The sequence below is a fragment of the Oryzias latipes genome, chromosome 3 (assembly GCF_053564925.1).
Source record: "Oryzias latipes strain Hd-rR chromosome 3, Olatipes_Hd-rR_3.1".
NCBI classification, from domain to species: Eukaryota; Metazoa; Chordata; class Actinopteri; order Beloniformes; family Adrianichthyidae; genus Oryzias; species Oryzias latipes.
This window is the reverse complement of record NC_136239.1, coordinates 22,286,955-22,300,022: the sequence shown is the minus strand read 5'-3', so window position 1 is coordinate 22,300,022 and position 13,068 is coordinate 22,286,955. Positions and strand designations below refer to the sequence as shown.

The 13,068-nt window shown below is 39.5% G+C and overlaps 1 protein-coding gene across 21 annotated transcripts in view; it reads left to right on the top strand.

Annotated features, from left to right (window-relative positions):
• Positions 1–7,888: 7,888 nt before the first annotated feature.
• Positions 7,889–13,068, top strand: part of tjp1a (tight junction protein 1a) — a 111,036-nt gene continuing 105,856 nt past the window's right edge. For all 21 annotated transcript variants that reach the window (XM_020713625.3, XM_078944425.1, XM_020713620.3 and 18 more), the window contains exon 1: positions 7,889–8,507. In XM_020713625.3, the coding sequence (XP_020569284.1) occupies positions 8,416–8,507 (92 nt within the window). In that variant the 5' untranslated portion in view covers positions 7,889–8,415. The remainder of the gene's footprint in view (positions 8,508–13,068) is intronic.

Here is a 13,068-nt window from a genome sequence, read left to right as displayed (position 1 = left end):
AGTGTCTTGCAGCAGAGGGGGGGTTGGTCATATGCACGTTGGGTCTGCTGTGTCAGAGCAGGGAATTGTGGGAATCCCCATTGCCTGCTCTGGTCGAAATTGGGTTAAACACGGATTTTTCTTCTGTCTAATTCCTTTTCATGTGGCTTTTTTATGTTGTTTCACTCTTAGTTATTTCACTCTTAGTTATTTCATCTTTATTTTTATTTTTTTTGCACCATAAGTGTGGAGCGGTGAGAGGATGAAAACATGGGTGCAATGTTCAGTGTCAGATGTGACAAAAATAAAAGCACAGTGCTGGTTGTAGCAGGTATGTCAGAAGAAAATCTGAAAGTCTCCTCTTTTACTTATTACTTCTCCATGTGTAACAGTTGGGCTGGGGAAATGCCACCCCCTAGTATGCACCGCCCTCAGCCACCGCCCACTTCGCCCATATGAAAAACCGCCACTGATTATCTCGCACCCGTAGCTGTCCCCCAGTTCCCTTTGGATGAAGGCCTTCTGCTACACTATTGAAAGAAGTAGTTGTAGAGTTTGATAAGCTAATTCTTCTCTAAGAGTTCTGGTACATCACCTGTCCGTTCTGGGGGAGGAACCTTCCTTCATGTGGATATTCCTGCGGATTCTTCTTTTTTTCCCCCCTGGAATCTGTTTTTTTAGGGGTTTTTCTTACAAAGAAGGAGGGTCTAAGGGCAGGAAAGCCCACTTTAGTTTAATCTGTTTAGTTTTGTTTAGCAATCAGCTATTGTATTTTATAACTGATTTTAAGTTTTGTACAATTAGTGAAGCAGGTTGAGACAACTGTGTTGTAATATTGGGCACTGTAAATAAAACTGAATGGAATTTGATTGAATTTTGCTTTTCTCTTGGCTGCCTACTTTATTCATATTCTGCTGCTTTGATATCTGTTGGTCTGTGTGTGATTTCTTATCACATCAATGGATGACCTCCCACATGGCCCAGGCTAGTTTAATTTTGTGTCTTTGGTTAAGCCAGTATTGTGCTTCTTTTTAAAGCAGTACATTAAAACAAAGACCTCTGCTATTCTAGAACTTATTCCTACATTTTATGTGCGTCCTACTCATGTTGTCAGCACGGGTCCTACAACTTTGATTTAGAAGCATCTCAGTTAAACGCTTCATCATCTCAGGCTTTCATGCATTTTTATGCTTTTCTTTCAATCTTCCGTCTAATTTTAGCTCGCCTGTAACAAACTACATTTAAAAATAACACTCTGAACTATCACTGACACATTTGAACATTTCCTATCGGCTTATAAAAGGGGAATTTGTGACAGAAACTGGAAGAGCCTCATTAAAAACACAAAAACCCCTCTTTGTATTTCATGGAATTTTAACTTGATTTTAACTTGTTTTGTTTCATGGATCAGAGCAAAATTGAAGTAGCACAGATTAATCTATTTATAGCAGAGTTTGCGCATTGTTTGTATCTAGTAAAATCTTTCTCTGGTCAAAATTTACATTGTTTCTTTGTGAACTACTTTATCCAAAAAAAACAAACATCTCATATATTTATTAATTGAGCCATTCCAAAAAAAAAAAAACACTTTTCGATCCATTAACTTGTTTTCCACGAAAAATATTCATTGATGAATGTCTTTTTTGCTACGATATTGACATCAATTTAGTTCAGAATATGACAGCATATCATGTGTCAGGACCACCTTTGCCAAGCACACAGCCTGTGTTGCCGTGGAGATGCAGGTCTGGCACGGTGAGAAATTAAAGCTCTGCAGTGGAGTGTTGAGTTACAGGATGCAGGCGGCACCCATGTTGCACTGACTGAATGTATTAACTGGAATATGAACGGCCTGCTTTCAGGACTCCAGCTCTTTTTCACATTTGATTTATGATGTTTTCAGGGAACATGAAGATGTTGTTTGATGCCTCTCTCTGCTGACATGAGAAACTCTCAGTGCTTTTCATCGTTTTAGAAAATGAAATAGTTTCAAAAGTGATAATAGGCTGAAAAATTTTGACATTACTTTAGCAGTAAAAGGTTTTTGTAATGATTAGTTGTCACAATAATTAAATCTGGTGGTTTAGAACCTTTATGTTTATGGTAAATTGATCCTAGATGTCCCTATCTGTAAGAAGATGTTTTTGGTGATGCCCTGCCCCACTGACTCAGGCTCTCTTCTAACTGCGTGTTGGCTGTCTTTTAATGGGTTTGCTGTTTAGAAGCAGGACTTATCAACCTCTATGCTTACAGAATAACACACAGCATCTGCAGCTGCCAGATATAAAATGATTTCAGTATTCAGAATACCTCAGTAACCTGACACCACTGTGGTTCAGGGCCGAAAACGCACATCTACAGCATCTTAATAAATCAAAGGGGTTGTGATCTTTCAACCAGCAGAGCAGACACACTTTGAATCGTGGTGAGTTTTGAGGCAACCAATCCTGCTGTATTTATGCATCCCTGTGTTACCTGCATGCTTTATCATAGAGCTGCATTTCCTAACATCAGGGGCTCTTTTGTCCTCTGGATGAAACGTTTCAAATTAAATCAAAGTCACTTCATTTAGGTGGGAGAAACAAGAAACTTTTTCAATCAAAATTTCTATTTTTTAATGAAAATATATTACTAAATCTATGACTAAAGCAGGATATTTATTGCATTAGAGAGAACGAACTGGCAAAAAAACTCTTTCTCTGTGGAGTTTGGATGTATTCCAGTGTGCAGAGGTCCACCGGTCAGCCTCTCAAGGCAGGTCTGGTTCCTCCCCTGCCTGCCTTTGTGTTGAAGCGTCCTTGGCCGAGACACTAAATCCCACATTTCTCTTGGTGGTTATAGGTTAGCACCTGTCAGAAGCAAGAGCTTTGTCTCTCCCTCTGGTCACCAGCGGGAACCATCTCCAGAGTTCTAACCCCTCTACATCTCCCAGCAACCCCAGCGCACACTTTCTGGATGCTGCACATCTGACTCTCATTCACTCAATCACTCTCAGCATACTTAAGCTCTGCGCTGAGCCTCACTCAGTGAGAAGTATTATTTGTGCCACTCTGCCTTCATTACTGAGTGTCATATCTGAATTTGATCTTCTGTTTCTGACCCTGTTTCTGACTCAGTTTGCCTTCCACTTGCACCGATTCTCACCTGGATCCTGAATACCCCTGTCTCCTCTCTGATACTCTCATGCCTGTTATTGACTCCTGCAGGAGTAGACTTTTAGCTGAGCTAATAAACCTGCTGTATTAGGAACCAGCCATTTGCCCGTTCTTGTGACAGCACCACTGTAAGACAGCAAACCCACCCTCAGTGACTGTAAAATGATTTGGGCCGTCAAGGAAAGTAGAAAAGCTCTATGTAAGTAAATGCCATTCATCTTTTACCAAATGTGGATTTTCAATGGTCACTTCAGCTCATCCCCACAGTCCAAAAAATATATTTTATAGGTTGAATGGTGACTCTAAATTGTGTCTAAGGAAGGAACCTGAGTGTGTGCAACTGGCAAACTGTCCGATTGTATCCTGCCTTCATCCTTGAAGAAACTGGGATAGGCTCCAGCAACCCCTTTGGCCTTGGACAGATAAAGTGAGATTTGAAGATGGATGGATGGATGGATGGATGGATGGATGGATGGATGGATGGATGGATGGATGGATGGATGGATGGATGGATGGATGGATGGATGGATGGATGGATGGATGGATGGAATTCTTTCTGATACAGCTGCATAGTGTCATTTGAGTTTCTTTGTGTAAATAGATAAAGCCTGCAAATTGTATACTTCAGTGTTGACTGCCACCAGTACCAGCACAACAGATGGATGATGACATGCAATCAGCTACTTTGTGACTAATTAGTGTGCCAACAGATATATGATAATGCATTTGTGTGTGTGTGTGCCACGATATTACCAGCTAATGTTGTCCATATGTCTGCTGCTGCGTGATTGTTGGTTTGCCATGTGCTTAAAAGAGAGGCAGAGCGGGGGGGAGACAGGAGAAGCGTCCAAGGCTACAGATTTAATCTGGCTGCTGTGGTCATGTGATTAGTTGTGGCCAGGGGCCAGTGGATGGTGTAATTTATGTTGAGGGGGGGGATCAACACATTTGGATGGTTACTCCTCCTGGGGGAAATCTCCTTCCTAAAGCAATCCGGCATTCTTCTCCATCTCTCCAGATCTATCATAATGTCACAGCCGTGATGGACGGCTTTTGACTCAGTTAGACGTTTTTGACCGGACATTGTAATGAAAATGACACTAATTCCTGGAGGGGTTTTTCTTTTCTATAAGTCTTCAAAAATACACTCTGTGGATCTTTCCATGTGCTCATCAAACAAAGATCTGGATGAAGACTCACTCTGACCTCTTTGTATTTTATTTTGAACCAAATGAACAAACGCAGATGTGTTGATCTATTTTGAATATTGAGGCTAAAACATTAAAGAGAATATTGAAAGTCTTTTGAGGACTGTGCGTCACTTAGTCCTCGCTGCTGTGATGACTTCACCCTCCTCTCCTCACGCTCCTTCAGGCCAGTGGTGTGCTGATGTGTGTGTGTGCATGCTTATTTAATCCTCTTCCAAACCCCAGGAACTGTAAATACACATCAGAGAAGTTGGAGGAGAAGCGAGGTGAGCTGCATTGAAGCTTTTTTGGGGTAAATTTTCTGTTGTTTCATGGCTGCCAACATCAAGCAGTGCTGATTACAGCCTTTTCCCTCTGACCTTCCCCACCAGCTGTTCACCAGGATGGTGACTTACCAGCATTTGCTCTGCTTGTCTGACTTATCTACTTGGTATTTTTTATTGTGGTCCTGCACATTCCTAATGGAGTTTAAATATAGATTCACTTTTCTCTCGTACATGGGCCGTCTCAACGGCGAGATGGTTTACACACTGTTCCTCTCTTTCCCTTCATGCTGTTTACAGCTCTGAAGAAATATGTAAATAAAGAGACAGTGATGTGGCATTGCAACTTTGATGTAAAACGTGCAGGATGCTGTCCAAAAGCTCTGCCAAACTGTTCAATGCCGAACAGCACAGCCAAAGTCTGTGGAATATCCTGATGCTTACATCATGCTCCAAATTACTCCACAGTCCTAACAGATCTGCATCAGACTTGTTTGACAAAAGCCATGAATGCAGAACATACCAGCGCTGAAGGAGTCACTGAAACCTTGGTGTTGTGTCTCCTGTGTCCTTGAAAGCCCACAGTAGAAATTAAATCTGATTCCAAATCAATTGGTGAATTGAGAGGCATCTATGGAGGTTCTGTGAACTGTGATGCTGTAAAACAGTAAACCTGAGCCTCACACCAACTTTGGAACTGGCAGTAAGTGAGTAACTGAGTCACAAAGAGCATACTACTACATCAAAACACTCACACACACATGCACCATGACAACATTAGCGCCGGAGCATTACTAACATCCTTGTGGACTCAAAAATGAAACATAAAAATACTGTTCTGTACAGTAATCTTAAAAAAAATAAAGATGCTGACATTTAAGCACCTAGGGGAGTGGCATTATGAGATGATTACATGGCTTTTTTTTTTACCTGAGGTCAGACTAGCAGTTTAGTAATCTCATAGGAAGCCTTTTATACATATGCAACAAAAATAGATTTCCTGGCGTTACCTTTTTTTTGAATGACCTCCATTTGAAATGTGAAAATTGTCTGTTTTAATCACTATCTATTTCATTAATTTAACACAATAATTTTTTCTAGGTGACTTTGTTTACACCAAAAAAGGTTGATTTATTGTGAGGGTGTTACCACGTTTGACAAGTTTACAATTAGCTAGAATTCTATTTAAACTAGAATTGCATTTTCTTCAAAGAAATTGCTTTTGATTGCTGAAAGCAATGCTCTTTTTATGCATCTTACAGATTCTACTATTAAAGGTTTCTGAGGCAAGCTTTAAAGGTCATGAAACCAGAAGCACCACCACCGAATTGTCTTAAAAACACACATAATGTAGAATTTAGGAATATATTTGAACCATACACAATATTTTGTTCAGATTAGAGGGTGGGTTTTAAAAGTAGTTACAGTGGTTCCAATAATAGAAAACAGGCACTTGTCTCGTGGTTTTCAGGAGTCATGGGAAATAGTTTGGTCCCATTCATTCTCTATGGGAAGAAAATAACAAAAGTATTCTTAAGATAAACTTAAATAGCTTTTTTGTACCAAAAGTACAGCACACTTTAAGTGAAGGAGCTTTACTAGAATGAATGGTTGCATGTTGATAGCTTTTAGTATAGAAGGTGAAGCATGTTAGAAATCTAATATATTTGTGAGATAAAATACTCTGATTGCTTTTAGCAACCAGGCAATGAGTCATACTGTTAACCTAAAAGTAAAAACAAAAAGAAACCAGTAGGCCTATCTATCAGTTTATGAAAGCTTCAACTGTAAAGGGCTCCTGACACAATAGTTTATCCTGGGTAATGAAAATCAAAATAAAAAAAATCCTTTTTAATAAAAAAGGTATCATCATTTGTAAAAGAACTGAAAAACAAAAGGAAAACGTGCAATCATATGAAAAATGTAGTAAGTTTACCCTTGAATCTGAATTGAAGGCTGCAACAATAACAAAAAACAGCTCAGCCACCAAGGGGAGGGGCATTATGACGTGATTACATGGCTTAAGCTAAAAAATTGCTCAAAATTGCATTTCTGTGTATTTCTTTGATCAAACCGTGAATCAGGAGCAGACGAAAACATCCCTTTTGAAAATGAGCTTATGTGCTCCCTGCTCTAAGCTCTTAGCAACGGGGAGGGGAATTGGCGGCGGGGTTCCTCAGGTCCTATTTTTGTTTTTACTTGTCCTGTCCAGTAACTGAGCGAATAGGCCTCATGTGTTTGGACAGATTGTACTGTTGCAAGAGGAAGTTATAAATCTTCAGTCACATTTGGTGCATATTTGTATAAACCCTTTTTGTATTTGAGGCTAAACTTTATTAATACCAGCATTAATTAGTTTGTATAGATTTCTTGTTGGACCGGACAGAAAAGAAAAGAGAGAAGGAGAGAGTGAGATGTTAAAAATGGGGGATAAGGTTACAAAAGAAAAAGGAAGAAAAAAGGGGGTTAAGGAAGTTTGAGGATGATTAACACAAAGGTTGTTGGAGGTTTGTCATTATGTCAGGTCAGGTTAGATGTCAAAGGGTGGGGCCTGTCCACAGACTGAAATAATACAAACATACCTACCTGTTGGCTCCAAAAATGCTCACACACAAATGTCCACACGTTCACCACGCAACTACACATACTTATGCTCACAAACAAACACGTTTCAGGCATATCCTTCTGTCACAAAAAGCTGATTCGCTGTGACGACTTCTGAAGGGAAAAGCCAAAAGATAAAGAAGAATATACGGTGAGCTGACACCTGTGCTCAGGTGAGTGTTTGTGTTCTTCTGTGGAGGATGATGGAATGTAAAAAGTGGGGGAAGTGCTCGGTCACCTGCCCAATGCGACAGGCAGCCACCCTATTGGCCCTGCAGGAAGTCCAGTACAGAGCAAGGCAGGAACCTGTTTATCCACCCCTTTCACATTTTTTTAAAGAACTCATTTTAGAGTTTATATATATATTTATTTATATAGAGAGAAAAAAGATGTATATATTAAATAAAGAAAATCCAAAAAGGTACTTTAATTGGTGCTAAAACTGAAAAGGAAAAGAAAGCATAGAAGAATTTGTCTTTTTTTCCACCCTCCCATGAACTTTTTTAATGCAAGCAACAGTGCTTTTTTCTTTTTTTTCGTTTCTAATGTGAAATATATGTTTTGCTGTGAACCTACACAACAACATCATTTATAAATGTCTGTCTGTCCTGCTGCCTTCATAAATACGTATCCTGGAAAAGTTGCATTGATGTCGGACTTACTGGGTTTCCACTTATTTACATCAGTTAGGTTTCCCCCCGGTCTAAAGCCTGTCCTCTCTCCTCCCCTGTCCTTCCTCCTCCTCCTCCTCCTCCTCATTCTCCCTCTGAACACAGGCGCTCTCTCCTCCTTCCCAGGCTGCTGTCGCTCCTGCATTCGCGCTTCTCCTCACTCTTCCCCGCGCAGAAAAACATCAGAAAACGAGACAAACAGAAGAAGGGAAAGTGCCTGCTGACCACCAGGTGAACCACAACAATGACCCGCTCCTGACTAAAACTGAATGGATTAGCCAATCTATTCCGGGCTTTAATGAGATTAGAGAGTCAGCGCCGACATGGGTCGCGGCGGCGTGGTACCTTTCGTTGATCTCCTCGGGGAGCAGTCTCCCTGTCAGCTGCCCTCCGAACGTGGAAACGCCGTTTCGCACCAGGAGGATGCCGGCGGGAAATAACACAGACGCTCGGACTCACGCTCCCCCGCGCCGCACTCGTGGAGCGCAGATTCCTTGAAGTAGTCGCTGAAGTCGCAGAAGTAAAGCAGGACAGTATGAAGTACCAGAAATACATAACGGTGATGCAGATGGCCATGGGGGTGACAGCGTCCAACAAAGACTGCCTCCCCGTGAAGAGACAGCTGTGGTGAGTAGAGGGGAAGGTGCGCGCCAGGAGGGTGGGAGCGCGTGGGCTTTAAACAGACAAACAATCAAATAGCGACTCTTCACGAACAACCTTGAGATGATCCTCAGAAATGTGTTATGTAAAAATCAGTGTTCTCCAGGAAGTTGTAGGGATGCACAGCAGCTCTCTGCAGGTGGTGTTCTCTGGAAAACACAGGTTGTTTTCATGAGCATGGGCGCATCCAGAGCGAATTGGTGGTGGTGGTGGTGGTGGTGGTGGGGGGGGGGGGGGGGGGGGGTGCAATTGGAATTTTTTTTTGGGTGGTTCACCAATTTGTCTTTGTCTTTGCTGTCGTACGTCTTTAAGTTTACCCCATGTTTTGGTGAAATACAACCCTCAATGAAGGAAGTCACACATAACTAAAATGCTGTTGTTTGAGAAAGAAAAGAACAACTAATTCCACGAGGCAGAATTTCATGGAGTCAAACAAGTTTTAGAAAGTCAACTTATTCTCTTCATTTTGTATATCTTCGTTGTTTATAGATAAGTATTCTTAATTATTCTTTTTTTAAAACAGTATTTTATTACTAATAATTTAATTCTGTGGCTTTTGGTAAAACTTGAAAAAACAAAGAGAGCCTGAAAAATATAAATGTTGCTTCAAATTTGTCCGCTTTATTTATTTTACTTTACCTTTCTGTTATTTGAATGTTGAAGGCAGACAAAGTAGTGATTGGTTCAAAATCTGTCAATCAAACATTTTGAAAGTTTTCACCTGGTTCCAGCAGGAACCACATACTGTTATCAAGGCGACTTTAGAAACTTGAAAAACAGAATAACAGATGCAATGAATAAAAATTAGTATTAGCTAGAACATGTTTAAAAAATTATCAAATAGAATAAGTAATAGTCAATAGTAATAATCAATGGAAGTCTATGGCATTTTGGCGTCTTGCAGCCGGTGGGTAGCCTACTTCCTATTGCAAACCCAAGGGGACACTCAGTCTAGTTCTTTTAACGTTCAATACTCAAATGGCACATTTTTCCTTCTTCTATGACTTAAGGCTGAATAAATGCATGCTACTTCCCCCCAAAGGTGGTGCTCAGAATTGCTTTTTATAATTAAGCCAGCGCCTCAGTTTAAATTAGTGGGAACAATGTTGGTTTATTGTTAGGTTTTGCTTATTGGGCTTTGCAAACTACTAAAGATAATGCAATCTTTATGTTTCATTTGTCAAAGAGGGGGGACTTCTCTGAGGGGGGCTAGCAGTTTTCAAGTCCCCACTTAAGGGGCACCACTGTTCATAAATCAACACAAAACAGAGCTGAGCACGACACTCTGCCCCAAGAATAATTCAGCAGGACCTGCTACTCCCACCTGAAACCTTAAAGGGTCACTGGCTTCTGCTCTTTAATTCAACATGTCTCTGCGCTTACATTTGTTGTGCTGATGTGGTGAAGTTTTCTCCAGTCATCACTTATTTAGCAGCCCCATGCCATCTGCACGCAGAATGCCAGTGAAGCAAGTGGTTGACCTAACATCCAGCTATTTACTCATTGAGACATTTCATATTAATTTTTCTATACAGGAAGAATCATATTATTTTTTGCCAGCCTTTTCTTTGTTTTGTTTGTAAAACCCAACATTTCAAAATATTTGCATGGCATGAGACAAGACCTTTTTTTTTACATAAAATAAAAAAATAAAAAGCCCAAGCATAAGGTAGGTACAAATTGCTTTAGCTAAAACAAACTCACAGCTGTAATATCCTCATTTTTGCTAACAAAAATGAGTAAATAACCAGATGATTGGATAATTTATACATGACATAACAGTCTATACCAAAAAAAAATCTGACACTGTTATATTTTGTGCTCTCCAAAGTTATATCACACTGTTATATTTATCTAGTTCCTAGACTACTTCATGGGAACATTTATGGTTGGTATTTTCCCCTAGTTTGATCAATAACATTTTATTGGCAGATGACTTTTGTAAACCTCAAGATCACTTTGACTCTAAAACCAACATTGCATTTGGGATTGCATTGGATTTAGCATTGTTCTGCAGCTGTGATTTCTTCACACACTGTGAACTCTTGCATGCGCAAACATTATTAGTGAATCGGTAAAATTGTTACATGACTGCATATTTTATTTATTTAAGCAATAGAAACTGCCATTTGAAATATTTTTAACAGAACCCAGTACATTCTGTTTACGTCATATTACAACTCCTGTCATTTTGATGAGAATAGCATTCCAAAGGGAACAGAAAACCTTACCAAGGACAAAAATAACAAAACAATCCAACCTTTTACTTCTGGCATGTGAGATGTTTGACTAGATTGGTTTGGGAAATAGTTTCTCAGCTGAGCAAATAGATGAATAATTGTATTGAAATTGACTTTTTCTCTCTTCACCTCTTGCTCGGGAACAGCCAGACAGAACAAATCAACTTCAGCATACACTGCCGAGATACAGTTTTGGCTCTGAGCATTGGCAGCAGAAAGAATGCTCAACATCTCACATTCTGTGAAGATTTCAGGTTTGTTCTCATGTTTACAACATGCAAAACAAACTCAGATTTGAATCGTCTGTGAAATCGTAAAGAACAACATCTGCTATTTTGCCTGATTTGGATTATGCTTGGATTGTTTGAGTGTGTTAATTTGGATGCAAGTAACATTTTACTTGTTCTATAGTATTTATGCAATTGTTTACTGTAGTTTCCTCATAGCCACTTCTAAGACAAGATACACTAATAAAAGCAGAAACCTCAATCAAAATGAGACAATTTTTATTCAACTAATTATTTGCAAGTATGGGGCTTTTATCTATTTTTCTAATTTAAAAAAATGCCCAAAAATTTAGATTGGGGCATCTGACATCCCTGTGCTTTTGTCTGGCTGCATTCACAGGAAATGAGACATGATTCAAGATGCTGTGTTAGGATTGATCTTTGAGTAACAGGCAAGACGACAAAGCAAAGAGAGTGGGAGGAGACATAAATTAGAACAGTGAGAGGAGCCTGATTACTACTAATTGCAACTGTGCATGGATTTCAAAGTTAAGATGTATCCATTTGGCTCTTTTCCATGCTAGATTGCTTTAACACATTCATGTCACGATGCATTTGCTGTTCACTGCAAGATGTTGAAATCTGATGTAGAAAATGTGAGCTAAAGACATGGTACATGGTGGGGAAAAAAATGACATTTTCTCTTTGCTCTGACATTTTGGACATTCAAATGTAATGAAAAGTCGCCCATGTCAAGTTATATATTAGGGCGCTATTAGCACACAGTGTCTTTTACAGTACTTTCAATTTTTATTAATACAAATCTTGGTTTGCAATGCGTTTTTTTATTTTGGAGACCCTATAGGTACAATTGTTTTGTTATTTATATTCAGTCAGTCAGTAGTATTCTTTGCCCAAAGTGGGATAAGACAAAGCTCCAGGAAAGCTGTGTAGTTAAAGTTAGTATTGTTATATTTAGTATTGTCCATATGGAAACCCTTAAAGCTTTAGTCGCATGCACCTTTACAGGGGTTGACCTGTATGCGGGTTGCAGGTTTTTAGGTTGTCTAGGCGCATGGAGGGTCATAGAGAGGAGCGTCCACATCTTAAAGGGAGCGTAGGTGGGTCTTGCAGTCCTCTTGAGACTGATACGACCACCTCAAGAGACGTAATTGAAAATGGAACTTACATTTGTTATGTGTATGGTAAATGTATTGTGAAATATTTGTAGGAATAATGTAAGGTGCACAGACTTATGACGTACAGGTGATGCTGTTGTCTTGTGCACTTTTGGCAACCTCTAGTCATTGGTAAGTTACAGATCCCTTACTGACCCCGCACGGATTCCTCACTCTCTGGGTGTGCAGGTGACATGTTGCCTATAGGATGCCCAAAGGATGCCCAAAAAACAGCGCTCCGATTCTCTAATTCCTGTGGGTGTTACAATTCATTTTGGAAACAATTCAATTCATATTGTAATTTGTGATTGACGATACAATTTACTGTCAACATTGGTTCATTTTAAACAATCCGATTCACTGACCTAAAATCGATCCAGGAAAAATTCTACCAGTGTGACTCACAGATAAATACCTGAACAGTGCAGGGGAAGGTTTCCAGATACCTTGGATTCTTTGTATTTCTTATATTTCTAGATAATAAAGAGCAATTCAAATTTGTGTAAAAACCACTAAACAAGAATTAAGGCTGTTCAGGTTTTAGTTTCAGCCCACTGTTGTTTTTCCACATAAAGATAATCTAAAAGAAACATTATTAGAATGTTTTAGCACACTGTATGGTCACAAGTCTTTTCTAAATTCAAAGTGTTTCCACACTTTGGACTCGAATGATGGTTTGATATGTTTTGCTGCCATCACCTTTGTGTTGTGATGGCACTCTGTCGTTTTTATGTTATAGTAAAATAAACCTACAGTTTCTCAATCCAAACGGTATTTTTCTATATAATCAATTTATTTCATTATGCAACAATCTTATAATATAGGTCAATTCAATTCATTTCAATGTGTTGAACAACTTGCCTCAGACAGATCATTATGGTTA